The sequence below is a fragment of the Mesocricetus auratus genome, unplaced genomic scaffold, assembly GCF_017639785.1.
Source record: "Mesocricetus auratus isolate SY011 unplaced genomic scaffold, BCM_Maur_2.0 Super-Scaffold_100004, whole genome shotgun sequence".
Taxonomy (NCBI): Eukaryota; Metazoa; Chordata; class Mammalia; order Rodentia; family Cricetidae; genus Mesocricetus; species Mesocricetus auratus.
The window spans coordinates 14150201-14173193 of record NW_024429189.1 but is presented as its reverse complement, the minus strand read 5'-3'; the positions used below and the strand labels follow the sequence as shown (position 1 = coordinate 14173193).

The following is a 22993-nucleotide window of genomic DNA, read 5'->3' as shown; positions in this document are numbered from 1 at the left end:
GATTGGGTATATAAAGGTTGATGGGCAGTCTCAGACAACATGTATGATTCTCAGCAGTCTCTCTCTCATACTCCCATAAAGATACTCTAACATATAGTACTGTGGCATAAAGAAAGAAGTGTGAAATACTTAGTAGGGGGATTATCTCTTTGTGTGTCTATGCTAGAATTCTGCTGTTCATGTCACCAGGTAGAAGGCCAACAGGATTCTGAGGCTCTGAAAAACTCTATTTCCAAAATACGTAGCTAGGACCTGAAATATGGAAATTAAATCTTAAGTTGATGGGAACAATAGAGTTTAACTCTAACATGCATAGATATATGTTCTCTTCATTACTGAGACAACATTGTTGGATTTAACGAATATCAATCTGTGAACTTTAAAACACTCATATTGACTAGAATACTGTTAACAACAAAAACTCTAATATCATAGGCCTCTTCACAGCCTTTCTTGGGAATTTGAAAGAAAACAAAAAGTCAATTTCATGAATATGGGGGTTTGTCATTAAGTCATTTTCTTCTTGCCTAGGAGAGTAGATTTGTGTATAGAAGTTTTCACTTAAGGGGAAGGGAGGATTATATATATATATATATATACATATATATATATATATAGCAGTTTCTTAGTTTTCTTTTGTGACTGCATAGTCATTGCATAGTACCAAGACCACAGTGAGAGTCTACCTTATCACTGACTGCTTCCCCCGTCTGTCTCATGAACATTAGTCTGTCCTTTATTCTTCATGCTCTAACATTTGATTGTATGGTATATTTTTACTTTGCATCCCATGTGTATGTTGCTGCAGCTGTAGAACACGGACTTTTTTTTTACAGGTAGCTTTAAAAAATATTTATAAGCCAAATGAAATGATATTTCAAAGTGCACTAACATGTTCAAGCAAACAAGCAGCGAAAAGAGGAACTAAGGTGAGAAAATGTTAGTATTCACTAGCACTAGAAAATGAACACAGGTGTTGTTTACACTCATCTATTGCTAAGTAAGCATAGAATTTTTTCATTTATTGATTTATTTGTTTATTTTTCTGTGTCTCATGTGTGCTTGTATGGATGTACACATGCCATGGCATGATTATAGAGGTCAAAGGTCAACCTTGGTTATCAATCTTAGCCTTCCACCTTGTTTGAGACAGAGTCTACTGATGTGAACATGGGACTAGCCGGCCAGGGAACTTAAGGAGTCTTTGCTGTATCCTCTTCCATCTCATTTCGAGAAGGCTCACTTGAGTTATTACACCTGGATTTATGTGGGTTCTGGGGATCTGAACCTGGTATTCATGCTCGAATGGCAAATTCTTCGCTTACTGAGCTAGCTTCCGAGCCCTGTTTACATTTCTTACCTAGAACTCATCTGCAAAATTTTATTCTTTCATTAACTACTTAGCTATCCTGAAACACTATTGATATGAGAAAGGAAGAATAAATGCTGGATTTGTTCGCTTTATAGTCAATTTTCAGAGTGCTCTTGTGTTTTCCTAGCACTCATTACTTTTCTCTTGATGAAGTTGTATTTCCTTCTTCCCATGAATATTACTATATAGATTTCAAGTACATATTTTGTATGTACAATCCAGCTCATTTATATAAGTATTGTTGCCTTAGGCTAGTGGGAGCATCTTCAAGGTGGCTGTTTTGTCCATTGGAAATGATCCATTGGTATTTGGCAGTTCCTTGACTTTTGGCACCATGAAATGTTCCAGGTTGACTTTATATGTTTCCTGCCCAAGATCAGCTATTTCTCCAAGATTTTGGAGCATTTTAATCCAAATCGTGAAGTTCGTTCTAACTATATACCAGACACATTATGAAGTAAAGTTGTGTTGAAATAGTATCAATCAGTAGAAATTCAACTGGAAGTTTCTTCAAAAGAGTTGCTGCCAAACATTGCTGTTCTTTCTTTTTTTGTCCTGATGGGAATGCAGCACAGTTTGTACATAGATATGGTACCTGATTATTCCAGCAAGTCTTTGCCAGCCAGCTTCTTTTCCCTAATTTACTCAAGATTTCTTTGGCTTCCAACACCCCTTTCCTTTCTCTGTTGAGTTACACATGTGTTGGGCACAATAGATTCAGAGTTTTTCCTTTGAATCTTTTCAGTGTCCATCTTGCTGATAGAATAATATATTTATATTTCTTACCCTTTCACAGTTAATGTCTATAATGTCTACATTAGAGAGTCAGCATCAAATATTATAAGTACTATATTTATCAAAATTTCTTATCTTAATAACAGTTTCAGACTTGGTAGTGATTTTTAGAGGGATAGTTAACAATGGGTATTTCCCCCTTAGACTTAGTATATTCTCAGAATCTCACATTGACCATTTTGCAATTCTTTTTGATAGGCATTCCTCTCTCCACTTTAAAGATTATCACAATGAGAATTAGAGAATAAGAACACTTCTTAAAGTATCAGGAAGTCTCATGGAGAAATCTCTAGACCCAAATATGACACTGTTTAACAGTGGTTCAATATTTCTCTATTGGTTAAAAATGGCAAATATATAAAAAAAACTTGCTTTTTAGCCAAGGGTGACCTCACTCATCCTGCTTCTGCCTCTCAAATGCTGGGATTACAAGCATGTGGCACAACACTATTTAGGACATAACTTCCTTCCCTTCCCTTCTCTTCTCTTCCCTTCCCTTTCCTTCCCTTCCCCTCCCCCTCCTACCCCTCCCCTCCTGTCCTCTTTTCTTCCCTAGTCTACCCTTCCTTCCCCTCCCCTTCCCTCCCCTTCCCTTCCCTCCTTTCCCTTCCCTCCTCCTCCCCTCCCTTCCCTTCCATTTCCTCTCTTCTTCTCCTCCCTCCCCTCCCCTCCCTTCCCCTTCCCTTCTTTCCTTCCCTCCTCTTCCCCCATCCAGTTCTCTATGTTGTTAGGGATCAAACCAAGGATTTTGTGCCTATTAGGCAAGTGCTCTACCACCAAGCTACCTCTCTATTCCAAAGACTTATTTTTTTCTCTCAAAGGTTTCATAATCCAAATTGAGAAGACAGAATCTTCATAGAAAAGGATGTATTTTTTTCAATATAAGAAACCTGTAAGAAGATACATGTAGCTGTTTCTCTTTTAGTCTTCCTACCTGGTATTGCCAGAATAACTTTACTGAAATGTTTTGGCTCTCATTACCCCCCTGCCTAAAACTTCAGAGGTCCCCCACCGCCTACAGGATCAAGTCCAACTCTCTTGCTTGGCATTTAGGGCTTCCAAAATTTGGCCCTTACCTATCTTTTCATGTGTGAAATTCTACTGTGAAGCTGGCATGCAAACTGGTTGTCTAAGCCAAAGTATATGTCTGGAGCTCTGTGCTTTTGCTTGCTAGAAAATTTGTCACATTAAGGGCATCCTTGTTTGTCTCAGTTCCACCATTTGAAAGATGATCCCTAAAAGATGCATAGTGATTGGACTTTTGGACCTCTCATGGCCAAATTGGTCCTACTTCCAAAGTGAATCTTGACATTCTTGCTTTTGCTCCTGTCACAACCTGGAAAGTCCTAGGCCTTTGCTCCTGTCACACCCTGTGTCTATGCCTCCCTTTCTTCTTATTTTGGCTGTACTTCAACACACCCTTGCGTCTTGGAGCCTCTCCTGGCTTCTCCATGCCCCTGTTTAACATGATCTCATTTGAAATTCTTTAGAGTGTCTTGTCTGTATCAATTACCATATATAGTTTTAAATTATCACTTACATATTTTTAAAATTACACTTGTATTTTTTTCTAATTATGAAAGTAACAAATGGTAAAAGCAAAAACTTGGGGATGTGCCAGAAACAATGGGAGAAAATTAATTACCAATAATCTCACAACCCAAGGATAACCACTGATAATATTTTGGTGTGTGTATACATACATACTGCAGTATATAAACAACAATGGCATAATATTGTACCTATGATTTTGTAACCTGGTTTTCATCTTAGCAGATTTCTCTTGTTGGTGGGACTTATACACAACTGGTTCCCTAAAACCTCTGTAACATTCCATCATAAACTTCATTGGCTTTATTATCAAACATTTATCATTAAGAGTTTTGTTACCTTCCTATTATAAATAATGTTTCAGTAAGTATATTTTAGGCAATATTGTAATGTTTAACTTTCCAGTTTTGGAGGAGCTGGAAATATTCATTAAAAGGCACACATAAAAAACTACTTTTGAGTCTTATTCCTTTGGACAACGATGTAGCCTTTCAAAGATGACATTACCTCCTCTTTCAAATATCGTATCATTGCATATGTCAGAAAATCACTGCAAAATGGCAACAAAGAAGCTGGTAATAGACACAAGGTCTTGTGATTTTTACTTTCATGCCCAGTATCGCTTCCCCCAGAACTGGATTATAAGTCCTTGTGTAAAGCACTCCACCTGATTGGAGCTTATGCTTGTTGTGCACTTGGCCTTCCCAATGTATCATAATGAAGTAGCTGTTAATAGCTATTTATTAATAATTTCCACAGAGATGTCCATTTTTTTCACTGCACATTGGTAACTCTTATTCACAATCCTATGCAAGTCTCCAGCTTTTCTTATGATATCGTCTTAAGTCTTTTTCTTGTGCAAAATTTCATTTTTGATATTTATCTTAGTTTGCTGTCATCCCTACTTCACCCATTCTTTACATCTTAGTCCTAATCCTAGTCCCAGATCCCTATTCTTAACATTCATCTATGTCATAGGCCCCTCAGGTTATTTACTTATTTATTTATTTTCTTAATTGCCAGGGGCTGGGCTGTGATCTGTGCTAACCTCATGTGATGGCACTTCCAGGACACTAATTTATGGCACCATGGAACATATCTCTGGCTGTGTTAGCTAGTTTAAAAGCCAGCTTCACAGCAGAATTTCACACATGCAAATGAGCCATTGTGACTCTGGTCATGAAAATTCATGGAATAGTGGCTAGTTCAGTGTGGATGACCTGTCAATTTGGCAGCCAATCATTTAGTTAAACATTCAAATTACTGGCCAGTTACTCAGTCAAAAACTAGTCTTCCTGCTTCTTTTCGGGTCCTCTGTAATCATATTAAAAGCAATGCCATTGTTTTTGATGTATTGCAGTTAATGGCTGGAAAGTACCATGCAGGCATAGGCCATGTATCTGGCACAGTTTACATGTGGGCATTGTGAGAATGGACAACGTGCATATTTATTGGTTTCGTTCTTGAGATTCTGAATGTCTTTGTCGACTAGCAGGCAAATGTCTTAATTTCATAGGTGCCTCTCTGTCCTAATTGTGTACTAATTGATTTTGTTAGATCTATATTTAATCCCCTGGGCAAGCCTGTACAGTGGGAATCTTTATCAACTCCTAAGGGATTGGTAGAATTTAGGATGATGCTGAGCATGAACCATCTGAGATTTAAATTGGGCATAAGGTCATGGTTTTGATAAGTATAGAAGCCAATCTAGACCAGCGATTACTAACCACAGATTTCTCTGAGAACATGAAAAAAGAAAAAGCACAAAGAATGTAGCATTAATATTCTGAAAGTCCTGATGTCTGCCAAAGCCCAGTGGGACAGGGAACTGTAGCCTGTAAGGCAGGAGTCTGGTTGGGATATGAGGACAAGGGGCAGCTATGAAAACTTAGATAGAGAAGAGGTACAGATAGGAGAAAGTACCAAGGAGAGAATACAACCTGAAGGCTGGGACAGAGGCTGAGACAAAAAGTCAGTTGAACATAGACTTTCAGTGTCTTATAATCACTCAACACCACTCATAATGAGGTTCTAATAGATACTTTATTTTGTTCATAATCCCAAGTCCTATTTACAAAATAAAATTCCATTTATCAGAGGCATAGCATATCCCATACCTGAGGGATCTACACACAGGGTTTGAGAAATATATAGGAATAAACATTTCATTTTAAAGGCAGGCTGACTGATTTTTGAAAGATATGGTATATAGAGAAAGGACATATAAATATAAGATTCTTTGTGTATGTAGAGAAACATTGCTAGAAAAGTTGTAGTAAAGATAATACTTACAGGAACATTATGCCCCTTGTTTTCCAAGGAGTTTTTTAAAATTTGTTTTTATGTTGTTTTTTGAGACAGGTTTTCTCTGTATTATTTTGGAGCCTGTCCTGGAACTTGCTCGGTAGACCAGGATGGTCTCGAACTCACAGAGATCCGCCTGCCTCTGCCTCCCGAGTGCTGGGATTAAAGGCGTGTGCCACCACTGCCCAGCCCCAAGGAGCTTACTGTGTCGTGACCTGTTTTCATACTTATAACAGCTATACTCTTTTGATTGGATAGGACAGAAGTTGCCATTTGTATTCTGAACCCAAAAACTTGAAATCAGGACTCTGCAGTGAAAGCAAGAATTCTGGAAACTTGACTTCCAGAATTGACTGTCTGGTGAATCCACTGGACACTAGTATCCATGTAGCCTAACACATTATAGATAGATTTTTTTCTGTTCATCAAACTTAAATATATCACTGAAAATAGTAATCATGAAATAGGACAAACTAATGCAATTACAGAGATTTAAAGTATAGGGGGACCTACAGATCAAAATTCCATCTGTTTATAAAGGCCTGACCCAGAGTACCTGTCCTTCCATTTTTCTTCCTCCAGATCCTGTGGAAATGCATGCAGGGCCACTGGCACAACCTAACAAGGAGTTCCCTCTCAAAATTTTCTTTAACAAGGAGGAAAAGCAGTATTTTTTAAAGTCTAGTCTAATATATATATTAGCCATGAGTCTAATCCATTCTCCTCTCAAACTATGTTTGGAAAGTTTAAGATTCCAAACAGCATTTCCCGGAAGGCATTTCTATAGGGCAGCATTAAATTTCCTCGGTGTTGTTGGCCTGAAAACTTGACATGGCTATAAAAAATACGACAAATGAATTGCTTGCTTCCTGGTCTTAGTAAAGAGCCCCAGGTTAGAGTAGGTCATATGTGAATCAAAGAGGGGTGTGTACATAATCATCTGAATGTGATTTATACATGTGAATGTATATGTACGTGTGATTAATATATATGTATTTAATCATGAGCACTTATAAAATGAATTAGGTCTTTGACATATTTAAACACTCCTCGTTTATAATATGCTTTTTTGAATTATTTAGTACATAAGATATCACCATATTCAGTATTTTTAATAATAAACATGTCTAGTCAAAGAAGGCATTAATGAAGCAATTCCCCAAATAAAACAGCCCATGATATCTGAGTTACAGCAGAGAGAGTGTGGTCTTTGTAGTTTAATCAAGATCACAAGACTTGTTTTGAGTGTCTGTCATCTTTAATTTTACGGCACTTCATTTCAGAGTAGGACTGCCAGGGTCACATGCAATTAAAACACAGGCAAGATTTGTCTTGTGAAATCTTAACATAAAAAGTAATGTGTTACTCCATTTTAACTTTTCTACTGAACTCTGTGAACTCACTAATTACTTTTCCCCCCTCTTGTCACCTTTTTGATATGCCATGTATTTTCTAGAGGAGATAGAAGTTTGGATTTTTTTCATTTCGTGCATATGATTGAGGATAACAAAATTAAACCAGAGAAAAAAAGGAATGTGTTTCTCAGAAATACATTTTTTAGTAATATCTGAGTACTCCAGCTTCAATTACAAAGAACCTCATGATCAAATTCTAGGAAATAACTGTTAATCTGCTTAACTAAGGCAGGTAGGAGTGTAATAACGGACCAGAGATTTTACAGAGGCTAGGATCCTGAACTGGGGCATACTCTCTGGAGTGCCAGCAAAGGCTCTTTTATGTGATTGGCTGTGGAAAACATTAACAGACAGTGCCAATGTGGAGATTGGGAGCTCGAGGAGGCTGTTGCATTATAGTGATCAGTAAATTGCATAGACCCTTATTAACCTTATTGATAAGGAGCTTAGGGAAGTCCCATTCAGGCCACAGTATAGTCCTTTTTTTGTTCTCTTGTCTGTCTCTGTGTGCAATCTCAGGCACTTTGTATTGAAAGCCTTTCTGGGCACCACAAAATTCAGTGTGTGTAGTTGAGCCTCCAAGTTAGAGCAAGAAATGGCATGAGAGCAGGCTTCGGAAGGCACAGGGTACTCGGGACCTATTTAACTGTGGGAGGACACCTGGAGAATGTTTGAAAATTTTGTGCTTAAAGAATCTTTTATATTGCTCCTCTTTCAATGCAGCTGGAGTCTGCAGGGATCAGGGGATTATTTTTGATACCTGTCGAAAAGAGTTATGTCTACACTGATTTTCCATCCCTCACCACTAATTAACCTCATTGTATACAGGAAGCAGTCTATTTAATACCTGCATTCTTTCTGTAATGCCAAGTAAAATGAAATCCAGTGTGAAATCTGGTTAGCGTTTGCCTTTTTGAAGTCATTTTAAAGTTTCCAGTTTTAGTGACTGTGACCTTAGAACTGATAGCTAGGAAAATAGTGAGTGCAAACCAACTTTGGTTTCAGTAGTGTCCTGTACCTCTTCCAATTTCAAAAGCTGCCTTTACCTGGCAGCCTGAAAGGATAGGACATCCGGAGCCTGAGCCTGTGTCCCTGTTCCCTGGTTTCTTCCTGTTGCTTGGTCCTGACGTTTTCTTTTCATATAACTCAATTTCATTAATGCGCTCTCCTTTGTAGTTGAACACCTCTATCCTTTTTATTTCTTTAGGATGCTTGAATTTAACAGATGGACATTTCCCAGCAAAACTTCACAGCAGCCAAGCAAATAGATGCTGAAGGACAGGAAAGAGTTTGAGGCCAGGGTAAGATGCTCCATGAAATTCTATTGGTGGAGTGTTTGAAGGCAGGGTAGGGAGGTAGGGTCTAGCAAGAAAGAGCAGAAATTAAACTGTGTAAAATGTCACCAAATGATGTGGAAAAATCCACACGTCTTCAAGTATGCTGCACAATATGGACTTTAGAACACATTTTGCTAGTGACGTGAGAATGGTTAGAGCAATGGTTACATTCTTGCTCTTAAAATATGAGCATGTATGTCAAGGAAACTCATCAGCTCAAATGGTGCCAGAGGAAAGTGAGGATTTCCAGGCCATTGCTTTATATTTTTGCGGCGATCTTGGCTTTTGATAGATTGGTCAGAAAGCCCTCATTGTATAGGATTCAGATAATGTGTAAGCCACACATGCGGAAGACCAGAGCAGTGGTAGAAAATGTCACTAGGTGTTATAGGCACCGAGATGCTCCCTGATCTGAAGCAGGATGTGAGCATCTGCTGTCAGACTTGCAGAAACCCAGCTGGCAAGCCCAGTGTTCTGCTGCCTCCACTGAGCTTTAGGGAAGAAGCATTTCTTGTTGACTTAGATTTCAAGAGACATAGACGAAGGGGAGTCTCTTTGATGGTTCTTTTTCTTTTTTTTTAATTTAGGGCTAGGAATCAACATAAATACCAGTGATTTGGCTGCACCTAAGACATTAGACACTACATTTATCTTGATAGGAAACATGACGGTAGATTACGTTCATCTACTTATGTTCTTGGTGTTTGTCTTGGTTCACTTATCTAACAAGTGTGCACTTAGCACACACCACAGGCACAGTGCTGACTGTCTCTCCCTTGCTGCTTTCCTTACACTCTCCAAACTGAGTAAGGAGTGTTCTGATGAATCAAGCTTGAGAATTTTCTGGACACTGGATGCTTCGTCTCAATTATAAACTAGCAAAAAAAAAAGCAGATGTCTGTTTATAAGGTGTGTGTGTGTGTGTGTGTGTGTGTGTGTGTGTGTGTTCCCTTCTGTTAGGCTTCTCATCAAGATGGAAGGCATTTCCATTTTGACAACATCACTGCAGCAAATTGTCATCTTCCTATTCAAAATGTTCACTGTATTTTCCTCACTCCAATGATTCAGGATCACTCTTCAGCAGTATGAGACACAGCGTGTCTTGATGCCTGCCTCTTTTTCAATTATATTTAAGAGGAAGACTGCTGGCACCCATTTTTTCACCCTTCACAGGACCCCTATAGAACCATATCTAATTTCAATACGATGTTGGGTGGTATGATATGATGGATGCTAAGTGGCTACTGACAAATGTGATCCAAATGCCACATATGGTCAGAGCCATCCAAACAGGTGCCTTGTATATAGTTGGGAAAAGGGAATTTCATGTCTGTCTTTTCTGCAATGAAGTCTGAACTATGATTGTAAAACACAAAGGCAAGTGAAGTATTACCTGACTACTAAAATCCTAAAAGCCAAGTCTTTAAGGCAGTTTAGTTATCTACTTACAGCAACAGAAATATTCTACTTTTCTTTGGGAAACTCACGTAATGTTCCTTCTGTTCTTTTATGAAAGTTAATATGGAGGTAAAGCTTTCAAGAATACTCTCAAGAGAGCAACCAGCACTCCTCTCATATTTAATATAAATATTTGGGGTTTTATGAGCTTATTTTTTTAAAAAAATTACATTCCCTGAAGAACCTTATAGTATACTTGTACATTACCTATTGCTGTGACAAATATCTGACCAAATCATGTTTTGGGAGGAAGGGTTTGTATTAGCTCACAGTGAGATAGCACCATCCATCAATATGAGGTGAGCATGTGGGCCGTTGTTCACAATGGATGTGTCAGGCCACTGAAACAGCTGAATGCTTGATGCTTAGTCCAGTTATAACCCCCCCACACTCCCCCTTTGCTTTTATTCAGTCTAAGATCCCAGCTCATGGGACAGTGCCATCCACATTTGGAGCAGATCTCTCCTCTTCAGTTAAATGTCTCTGGAGATGTCTTCAGAGATACCCTGGAAAGTCTAAATCTGGTCAAACAGACAACGGAGATTAACCATTCCAAGTAGGGCAGGATCTCTTGAGCCATATTATTTGGGCTTGAATAATGCCCTGGCAAGTTACTAATTACATGGACGTGGTAATACCATTTTCTTTCTTTCTTTCTTTCTTTCTTTCTTTCTTTCTTTCTTTCTTTCTTTCTTTCTTTCTTTCTTTCTTTCCTTCCTTCCTTCCTTCCTTCCTTCCTTCCTTCCTTCCTTCCTTCCTTCCTTCCTTCCTTCCTTCCTTCTTTCTTTCTTTCTTTCTTTCTTTCTTTCTTTCTTTCTTTCTTTCTTTTGGGGGGTTTAAAGACAGGGTTTCTCTGTGGCTTTGGGGGCTGTCCTGGAACTCTCTCTAGTAGACCAGGCTGGTCTCAAACTCACAGAGATCCACCTGCCTCTGCCTTTCAAGTGCTGAGATTAAGGCATGCACCACCACTGCCCAGCTCACTTGTATCTCTTTAAGGATAAACCAAGGGACAAGAAGAGTATTTGCCTGCAGAAGTTGCGAGGGGTAAATAAAACAACAAAGAAGACCATCATTGACACAGAGCTAGTGTTTCATATATGTTAGCTAGTCAATCCAATCTTTCGGGGACTGATTTTGCTTGGAGGCATGGAAAGAGAGATGCAATACTGAGATGAGAGAAAGGGGTGTGAAATCAGGTGTGATGTGATGGAAATGACCCCACGACTGTCTGAGGATCGTTCTGGTAGCAGGCACAGTCATATTACTTTGGTATGATTTGGTCAAAATATATTAATGACTGCTAAATGACAAATTATTGCCCGAATATCAGAATGGACCATGGTCCCAGGCCAGCAAGTAATTCAGAAATGAACTTGCTTATAGAAATTTAGTTCAATTGGGACTGGTGTTTTTTGCTTAGCAATGGTAACTGAGATGGGGGTAAAGCCTCAACAGAGAACAGATGATATCTAGAGCAACTTCTTTACCCACTGCCAGCCTGAATTCGGACTGCATTAATGGTGCTTTGGCAATAATGTTCTGTCTGACAAGGGTGCACACAGTTTCTCCACACACCAAGCTCTGCTTCATAGCATCAGAACTCTGATAAAGTCGATTTCCTGATGAAAGATCTAGGTTGTAAAAACTTGACTAGAGATGTGACATGCCATTCAAGGCTTTTTAGAGTTTGGTCCCAACCTTCCTTCCATCATCTTCAGAATATAAAGTTATATATTATTAAGTTATGGATCAATCATCTACATCTTTAAGTGACAATTTATGAGATACACATTACCTTCTTAACTCTCACCACATTATTCACTAGACAGCAAGATTAAAAAACATATATTGCATTTAATAAATCAGAAAACAAGAGAGTTCCAGATGGGCTCAGAATTTGAACAGTAAGTTCGACATATTTTGCTGCTTGCATGTTCTTTCATATTGCTTTGGCTCATTCCCTTATCTCCACAATTTACTCCAAAGAGTGCCGTTTTCTGGGGAACAAGCTTTGCAACTTGGAAGGCTTAACACTGAGGCCACAAAAAAGACTTGGTCTTTAGGCCGATTCTGCTCAGATGTGTTTTATTTGGTAGCTTATTTAGTGTCTTAAAAATCAGATTTCATAGAAGATTCTCAATTCTGGCTTTCCATGAAAGATCTGAAGGTCTGGCAACATGGCTCTCATTCCCACATAAGCAACATCAGCTCCAGCTGAGTAGAAGCCTGTCTTTTGGCCAGGCAGGGAGCTTGAGTTTTCCCCAGCTGTTACCACTTCATAGTGCCGGCTGCCTGCTTCTCTTTACTCATTTATGTTACATGCCTGGACCCACTCAGCATCTGAGTTTGCAGCCCTTCACTTAAAGAACCACACACACACACACACACACGCACACACACACACACACACACACACACACACACATACGAAGAGTAACCTATCTCTATTTTAAAGATAAGATGAAGCATTTTTAAAACCATTTCCTTTATTTTTTGAAATTGTAATATAATTGCATCATTTTCTACTTCTCTGACTCACCTCTAAACTCTTCAAGGTACTCTTCCTTTCTGTCTTTCAAATCCATGACCTCCTTTTTCATTGATTCTGTTACATATGTATGTGTATATACAGGTATGCCTAAAAACATAAATACAAACCTGCTTAGTTTCTATAATGTTACTCATATGTATGTTTTCAGGGATGACCAGATGATGCTTTTTAATTAAAGAAATAAAATTTAGAGAACATTTTCTTTTTTATATTAAGATTTGAATTCCCAAGGAGAGAGTTGATATTGTTTTGGAATTTTTTCTCATTTTTGACAACAGAGCAATTTGACCCAGAACTTTTAGTGACGGTCCTTTTGGATGAAAATCTTTGCAGGGCCTTTTAATTAGGAATTGACAGGGTGATTAACTTATAATTCACAAAAATAAATGTGGAGAAGAGAAGTACAGGTCAATTTCTAGCTGTGTTAAGCTGTAAGGACAGCAGTATTGGCAAGTGATTGCTTCCTTCTAACAGCTTTTCTAATTTTTCTTAATTGGATCCTTTGTTTTCTAATTGGATAGGGTGAACCATCATAAGGCTTTCAATTATGAGCTGTGGCATGATGATCCTGTCATATGGCACATGCAAGTAAAGCCAGACTCAGAACATGTGAGATGGAATAGCCACCTTTTCCATGAAGAAAGAGGGCACTCTCTTACAAACGTGTGGGTAAAGTGGGCATTCCAGCTGACTTGATTTTTACAGAGAGACAGTTTTGGACTTGTGCTTCTATTCGTTAGATTAGAATGTTTTGTCATTCTGTAGACATGGTTCTGAGAGTACAAGACTATTATTGCATTATTAAGAAATGTTAAAAAATTATAGACACATGACCAATGTATTTTGCGAGCTTTAGCCTCTGTAAGAGAACAGGGATCTTCTCAGGGGGTTTGTATCTCTTGACTACTAGGGAATTTAGAGATTCTTTGTCCAAACTGTTTACAACCCACAACAGATCTCCTTTGCCTACAAGAAATGATCTGAATATTTTGGTCCACATTTAACCTCAACCAATTTCTGTAGTTCTGTCTTCCTAAATCATCAGACACACACACACACACACACACACACACACACACACACACACACACACACACACGTATAATCTCTAATTAATGACTTTCTCAATTTGCTTTGGGGGTATCAGGCCTTCCCCAATTCCTCATTCCTGCTTGATGTGCCTTCTATATTTTTCCTTGTCAAATAAATCTTATCTATCAGTCACAAATAGATAGAACTTCCCCAGATGATCTCAACAGTGAAGCCTAATCTGACTTCCCCAGTTACAACCAGTTGCTTGATAACCAACTACTGCACTTTAAAAAAATATTTCTGTAACTGGCACTGCCAATCTATTTGAGCATTTCTATGTACAGGTATTAAATGCTAAGGTTTGCCCTTTTGGATAGCATCTGTGATCTAGTAACTAATCCTTGGGCAATTGTCTTCCTTTCCTACAGAGGGTAGCAATACATAATATGTGTTTTATCATGGCGGTCATATCTTCAGTGCCTAGAACTGAGCCTGGCTCAGACCAGGTAAGAAACCCTTGCTAACTTTCCTAGTTTTGATTTCGTTTTGCTGTTGGAGAATACTGTCCGGTTTCATAAAATCATTTAGTGCTTCAACCTAGTACAGAAACTTGGCTTTATCACTCGGGACAATGATCCTAGGCATCATGGCTAACTGAAATGTTATGGAATATCATGACCTTTCTATGCTTTTAGAGTGGGCAAATGAGATCCTGTGATGGGCACCTTGGCTCAGTACCCTGGAAAGGTCTTTGTCTAGAGAGGAAACATGTTCTCTGATGCAATGCCCTTAGCAGGCAGGAACAGGGCACAGCTGGGGTCTGAATCAGGCTAAATCCCATCTGATTGGAAATCAAGAAGCTGGTGCTTTTGAAGATTATGAATCTGGAAGGCAGCAGAGACAAGGGGATGTGGATCTTTGCTCAAAGCAGGTAGTGCCACTCTCTTTGGCTTTCAGTGTGATTTCTCTCTGGCAGAAGCTTCCAGAATATCTGCAAAGATGGTTTTGTAGAGACACAACGTTTTAATACTGGAACTTCTAACCCTACTGTTCTCTTTTCAGAAGGAGAAATAATTAAAGACTTGGAAAATACTTCATTGAGAATGTTGCAGCATTGGGGAAGACGGGACATCGATGCCAGAATCCCATGTTTCATGTTTCTTTGTGTGTTATTGAAAGGAACAAGTACAGTTTTACATGTAGAATCTTTTACAGCTTAGTCATCCTGTTGCTTCATTGTTACTGGATAGCTCCAGATCATTGGATTCTGTTTCTTATGACTTTTCTTGGCTTTTTGATATAATACATACACATCCCACTTGATGAAACCACACTGAAGAATTCACTGTGACTACTTCACTATTATCGACTGTATTGGCACATTTACTAAAATAAAGACATTCAAAAGGGACAAGGATACTGAGCTCTTCCTCAGGCAAGCATTCTCAGGCAGTACTGTGGATGTTGGTACTTCAGAACATCTGACTGTCTCTTAAGTCTCTCTTTCTCATCTCTGAATGACCCATCAATGCTACAACATATGCCCCTGAGCTCATTTCTCTGAGTGTCTGCTCATGAAACCATGCTTCACACATGGAATTTACATGCTTTATTTTTAATTTTATGATCAAATTGATAACTAGACTTACTCATCACACTGAATTAGTTTTATTCATTCCATTTGAGTTTATTAAAAAGCTGTCAAACATAAACCTATATTTCTATCAGCAGAACTCTTTCATAAATGGCATGAGATGTGTTCAGCTACAACATACTTTTTAAAATACAGTAATGTTTGATATATTTTAGACAGTTATCCTTTTGTTTAATCAATCACAATTGAAAGTAACCAACAAATGGATAAAATAATATGAGTCTAGTCAAGGAATCCATAGGGCATACTAATACAAGCATTTAAAAATAGATCTTTCTAGCTGGAGTTAGTGTAACTCTCCAATAAAACATAATAAAAATTCTACATAAAATGATGTAGCTGTAGGAAAGGAAGATACACAATTTGATGAAGAATCACAATGGAATAACAATGCAATCTCTATGTGAAACAAGGACCAATCCATTTAATTTACTAAATGGTACATTTGTGGAACCAAAACAGTATTCACACACAAAAAGGGCAGTCCAACAACAAATCTCTTGAACTGTTCTTTTGTTCTTCAGAAAAGTTGCCATTCAACATGCTGTATTTACAAAGCTCATCCATCACTGATGATGGGTATCACCACAAATGATAATTGGGTTGTACTCTTGAAAGATGGAAGGACTCTATTTTGATTGATAACATTGATGCCTTCTTATTGCTTGTGTTCTCTCTGTGGCTGCTTAGGTATGTGGGGACATAGCATTGATGCATATGGATCTTGAGAAAGCACACAGCATACACACTCATACTTACCCACAATTTTTCTACATAGTCACATATCTGAACATACACCAGCACATACCTGATGCCAAGGAGCAGTAGTAGAGCTACATGGTGCTATCGTGTACACACTATTTAAGGCGGTGAGACATTTATGATGTATTTCTAGAATGTTAAGAAGAGTAACACCCAAGGGGTTAATGTAGAACACATATAGGAAAATATTGTCATTTATTTTATTCAAATGTTTGGAACTTAAATACAAAATCATCACTAAGTTTTCACAAAATGAAGCATCTGTCGCTTGGAAGGAAAAAATATTTCAGAAATATGTTTACAGAAATGTAAAAATATTAGGCATCAAGACAGATGTGAACATACTCAGAGGCTTGTCTTGTCTGTCAGTCTTCCTCTGAGCTGAAGATCTTATCATACTCATTCAGCATGAACTCTGCTATCTGGTTTTGGTATACCATGTGTATCGCCATGTTCCCCGACTCATTTTTGGCTCGCAGAAGGGTGGGTCCAAATACAATCCCTAAGCTTTGTGTGGACATGAGATTCTTGGAGGCTTTGGCCACTATCCTGGGGAGAAGAAAACATAAAGAAAAGATTTCAATGGAGTTTAATATGAAATTGTAGATAGCTCTAGTTTCAGGAAAAAAAAAAGAAAAGCAAAGAAGCTCATCACACTACTTGATCACAAGCCCTTCATGAATTACTGAATGAAATTAGAAGACCACCTCATCCAACTTTAAATCCTCATTATAAATGGATATTGTGGATGTTTAATAATTATGAATAAATATGTTAAATAGCAATATTCTTGTGGAATTAAAGAGATTCAGTCTTTGAAGTGTTTATAGTCAATGGAGAATATAGGTGACATACTCATGGACTATATTATAATCCAAATGATAATAGAAAATATATGCATAACTAATAATGGAAGACAGACCTAGGGCTGGGATAAGACTTTAGTGATTAGAATGAGGGAAGTGCTCCTGACTGAAGCTAACTAGAATATGTTTTGTAGAGGATGTGTGTTCTGAGACATTTAGGTATACGTTAAAATTGTGTTTCTTCATTCAGTTGGATGGGTGATTGACTCATGCTTTGATAGAATGCAGAACCTGGTAGCAGTCCTACAGAGAAAGAATCCTTCTGAGATTTGAGAGGTACTTACATAGGATTGGATAGAAAGCTGGCAACCTTTGGTATGCAAAGATGTTGTATTTAGGGATGCCTTACATGTCGCAAAAGGACTTTTTCAAGAAAACCAAACTTTTTTTTTGTCAGATTGACAAATAGTAAATGGTCTCATAGCTGATACTTCGTCAACATGAGGTTTCAATGACAGCAAGGAAATAAGTCATTACACAGAAGACAGGAGCTAAGAAATAGACTTCCAGACAGCCTGAGCCAAAGGAGACAGTGATTTTGTTGTCTTCAGTGCTCAGTGTGAAGCTTAGTTGAGCTGTTTAGACTTTGACACTGTCTCGTTTGGCCTATGCTGGTCTACACAGGCTGGAGTTAGAGGAGGCAGGAGACTCTATTTACTTTTCATTACTCTTCCAATGGAATCCTTTAAGCTCCATGCTCTGGCTTGTATGTGAGCACAGCCGAGGTTAATGTAATGGAGTGTTGCCAGAAAACTGTACTTATATTTTCCCAAGCAACAACTGCGATTTTAAATGATTTTATTGTGTTATTTAATCCTCATAATAATCCCACAAAGCAGATTCTGTTGCTAGCTCTGTTGAGCAGATGAAATGGCTGAGGCCCTGTGAGTATAGGGACTAATGTCATGCAGAACTAAGGTTGTGTGGTCCCAACTCTTTGGGACACATCATCTCAGAGTGTCTGTTAACGCCATTCTGTTTCATAATGGGACCAACCTGTCACTCTCTGTGCCTTGCACAATTGTTGAGTGTGCTATAAGAGGCTCTGAATTTTCATCCTTCATTGTACAATTGTGATAGTCAATTTGGTTGTAGCATATTTATTGCGGGCAAAATGACTGCAATTTTGAGTGAAAATCCAAGACATTCTGCCTCACATTTTTCTTTTCTTCCTGCTTTAAGTTGAGAACATTTGTACCTGTGAGTATTGTTGGCATGGCTACATTTCTGGAAGGGAGTTTCGTATTTTTAGAGTTTCAGTAAGTTATCAGAGATTTCAAATTTAAAGTTTCTTTTGGGGGAAAAAAGGCTACGTCACTTTGATGCTTCAGTTTTCAAGGGATGTAAAATGATATAAGCCTCCTCTCTCCACATCTGGTGGGTGATACAGGCCTTAGCTCCCTGCAGCACAGCAGTTTACCTCAGTTTAACATCTTCAGAATCTCTTCTTGGCAAGCGTGCTATGAGAGTCATTAGCAAGACTTATTTTAAGGTAAAAAAAAAGGTTTTTATCTTTTGCTTATAACTGGATGCCTTTTCTGATACCAATTCCAGTGACTCCAAGACATGAAAAATTGCCAAAGACAAAAATGGAAAAAACAAAACATAGCAAGTAATGGAATACTCAGAAGGCAAAAGTTGCTGTAACTTTACCCATTGACAGCAAATGTCTCAGCTGCTAAGATTCATTCAGCAGGACCAGTGCTCTTTGGTTATAGGCTGTGGAGAAGGCAGACAGAAATCTCAGACAGCACTTATTCTGTGATGGTAAATGGGTAGTGGAAGATAATTAGGGTTTGGGGATTAGAGAGTATGAAAGAGGAGGGGCCTGATATAGACATGGACTAGAGGATGGAGTTAGATTTTCTAATTTACACGGCTCTAATTTTTGTTGAACAAAAGAATGGACAGGGAATTTGGGATAGTTGAGATCCCAAACTGAGTGACACCCTCAAAAAATAAGGTCAGACAGTAGTCAAGGTGTATCCAGGACTTGCAGGGGGTAATCATGGCTGACAGAAAGTGATGGGGTAACTCATCCAGTGTCAGGGCAGCTCAGCTCTCACCCCCAAATCATAGCTAGGGAGATGTAGCCCTATAGAGAAATTAGGCTGGATTGAGGCCAGGAAAGGTTACTCTGTGTGTGTGTGTGTGTGTGTGTGTGTGTGTGTGTGTGTGTATGTGTGTTGGCAAAAGACCTTGTCTTAGAAGCCAGTACAAGGTCAAACCTAGAGTTGGGTACCTGGTTGAATTTAGACAGAATGGAGAGTGGAAGATAATAAACAAGTCCGGGTCCTCTAAAGGCATCTCCATCTCAGTTGCTGGGCCATGGGGTCTCCTCTAATGAATTTCTTCCAGTGGGTAGGTTCCTAACCTAGTTCGCTAATGCTCAGTTTTGCTTTTATGTATATATATATATCATATCTCACCCCAAACCTGTATTCTTCAGGTCCAAGTTCTAGAAATTTCCCATCTGATTTTGATAATGCTAATTGATGAATGATTCAAAATGATCTTGTTAATGTAAACACTTCAGAATAATATAGCTGTATAATTTTTTACCGTGTCTGGATTAGTGCAGATTACATTTTGATAGCAGCTTAAATTTGTTTCTTAAATTATGAAAATCAAGTCACTTGCTATGCCTTCTAGAAAAACAAGATGTGGTTAAGAGATAAGACAATTTGGGTGTGCAGTATATGGAACATGTGCTAATTAGCTTATTTACCGTTATAAATCTTGTTGGTGTGTATGTACTCAACAATTTGTTTTCTGAGTACCAATGAAGAAGTTGATTTGTTGAAAGACTATTCTTCAGGGTAGAGATTATGCTGAGGGTGAATACCAATCTGAGACAGAAATTGTTGATTCATGTTGATGGGCAAATTGAGTCTCACACTAAATTTTGAATTAGAATATACCCCCTGTTGTAGAGTTCAGGGACAGACACATCTAGCAAAGAAAGCTCTGAAGTTAGGGGTGCCTGGCAAATGTATTAATGCTGTTGTAAACTTTGCTATTAAATAAAAACCTGCCAGTTCCTACTTTGTCAGACTCCTGAATAGGTAAGTAGCTGTTTGAGGAGCACACAGAGTCGATCATAGTTTTCAAAATACAGTTAGGATATTATGCAAAATTCTTATTTGTCACATCATAATAGCACATCTTCTGCTCTCCAAAGTGAGTAGATGGGAATTACAGCCAAGGGCTTAACTACTAGCAGAGCACATACAAGAACACAGTCTAACAAAAGCAATAAAAATCCTGCACACATTTTGTGCAACCTCATATCCATGGAGGAAAACACTGCAGTAAGTGGTTCTTCCAGCACTTGGAGGGAAGGCCATGGTTGGCAATACCTGGCAGAAAGCTCTCACTCAGCAAAGTGAGTTCTGTGCAATACCATTTCTGTCACATGCCTCATAAACATGGCATCCAAAGCAAGTTTTGAAGAAGTTTGTGGATTTTCTTCTTGTAAATTTTAATACACAAATCTGTTATTAAGACTCCAAAAAGCCTCCAGAGAAAATGACCATGCTCATGCTCAGCTTGTGTCCTCTCTGACTTAAATGGCAAGCCTGGCTTTAGGGCCTTGGTGGCACTGAGCTGTACAGCCAGGGAACCTCTGCCTTAGTGTATTCTGCTAGGGGCCTGTATGTAATCCTGAAAAATCTACTGGGTTTGACCCGCCTGTGTTTCCCTGGGTCTACAGTCTCTGCTACCAGCCTAGTGGGAATGAGCTGTGGCCAGTTCCTCTCTTTAGATGGGCATGTTTAATCATCATTAAAATCCATGGAAGTGTTGCAAATCAAATTCTGAGCTGTAATTTAACCTGCTTCCAGGTTAAAGGGTGAAAGATTCCTACCCTTCATTAAAAAACTAAGGTAAAATTACAGAGAATAGATATGAATGACAAATGTAAGAAGGATGATGTGTCTGAGAGATTAATGTTCTATGAATTGGTGGATGATGAGGAAGTTATGAAAAAATGTTTAGCTCTTCTATCAGTATTTGGGAATTTGTTTGCTATTAATTTATTTTCAAGAAACCCCAAATAGCAAAAATGCCTGATTCTAAGCAGCATGTAAAACTCAAAATTAAGCTCCCATGAATGGCTGCCTAGGAGGCCGCAGTCTTCTTTCATAAAGACTGAAGAGACACTGCTTTATCCAACATAGCCTAGCAAAGGCATAACTGTGATTTTATAACCTTGTTCTGTGATAGCAATTGATACATGTTCATTGTAGGAACAATGCTTATACCACTAGGGTAAATCCAAGTTTATACAGTCATTAAGCGGGTCAGATTAAAAAAAACAACAGGGACATGATATCTTACAGCATTATAGGAAGAGAAAATGTGACCACAGTTCCCTGTCAAGTGCAAAATGAAGCAGCAGTGACAGCGACCTGTCAATTTTGGGTAATTAAACAATTTGCACCACAATGCTACAGATGTTGGCCCCAACCAACCAACCAAAACTCAGAAACTCTCAGAAAAGCCTTATGCTTGATAGGTTTTTTTTCCAAAAATGAGTAGAATTTGATCTAACTGAAACAAATTTCTTGGTTACATACAATCACAGGCAAATGACTCACTAAAAGGAGGATTTGTTATAAAAATAAAAGCTGATATGGAATTAAGAACTCAAGAAACTAGACATCAAAATACCAAATAATCCATTAGCTTTTTGACTGGAAGGTTCCTGTTCATTCTCATTGATGTATATCCTTCCATGGAGCCCAGAGCCAGGATCCCTGGATGTGGAACCTGGTTGGCCATTCCACTAGACTCACACAATGTTTTTGGCAGTGTTAGCCTGGGTTTTCAAATGAGCAAGGTGGAGAAATGATATCTACTTAAGGCGGTAACAAAAAATTCAAGGAGACTATCTCCATCCCAGGTAGTCCACATTGTGCAGAGCTCACAGTCCTGAAACATCTGCTCCAGTGTTCTTAGGAACCACACTCATCTACCTCATCAAAAGCATGTTGTCGAAGACCCCAACCCAGCAAGCCCAGCTTCAGGTGAGATTGGGTCCCCGGCTGGGACCACCCGCCCATCACCCATCCCCCTCCATCTTCGGGGCCGCTCCGGGCTTCCAGAAGAGCCGCCCACACAGGAAAGAGATCAGCTCCCCAAGACCCCAACCCAGCGAGTCCAGCTTCAGGTGAGATTGGGTCTCTGGCTGGGACCACCCGCCCATCACCCATCCCCCTCCATCTTCGGGGCCGCTCCTGGCTTCCAGAAGAGCCGCCCACACAGGAAAGAGATCAGCTCCTCCAAGACCCCAACCCAGCGAGCCCAGCTTCAGGTGAGATTGGGTCCCCGGCTGGGACCACCCGCCCATCACCCATCCCCCTCCATCTTCGGGCCGCTCCCGGCTTCCAGAAGAGCCGCCCACACAGGAAAGAGATCAGCTCCCCAAGACCCCAACCCAGCGAGTCCAGCTTCAGGTGAGATTGGGTCTCTGGCTGGGACCACCCGCCCACCACCCATCCCCCTCCATCTTCGGGGCCGCTCCCGGCTTCCAGAAGAGCCGCCCACACAGGAAAGAGATCAGCTCCTCCAAGACCCCAACCCAGCGAGCCCAGCTTCAGGTGAGATTGGGTCCCCGGCTGGGACCACCCGCCCATCACCCATCCCCCTCCATCTTCGGGGCCGCTCCCGGCTTCCAGAAGAGCCGCCCACACAGGAAAGAGATCAGCTCCTCCAAGACCCCAACCCAGCGAGCCCAGCTTCAGGTGAGATTGGGTCTCTGGCTGGGACCACCCGCCCATCACCCATCCCCCTCCATCTTCGGGGCCGCTCCCGGCTTCCAGAAGAGCCGCCCACACAGGAAAGAGATCAGCTCCTCCAAGACCCCAACCCAGCGAGCCCAGCTTCAGAAGAGCCA

The 22993-nt window shown here is 39.5% G+C and overlaps 1 protein-coding gene across 1 annotated transcript in view; it reads right to left on the bottom strand.

Annotated features, from left to right (window-relative positions):
• Positions 1 to 15477: 15477 nt before the first annotated feature.
• The window catches only part of Arhgap15 (Rho GTPase activating protein 15), a 591993-nt gene continuing 584477 nt past the window's right edge, over positions 15478 to 22993 (bottom strand). Inside the window, exon 14 of the mRNA XM_013112601.3 lies at positions 15478 to 16780. Coding sequence (XP_012968055.2) covers positions 16597 to 16780 — 184 coding nt within the window. The 3' untranslated portion in view covers positions 15478 to 16596. The remainder of the gene's footprint in view (positions 16781 to 22993) is intronic.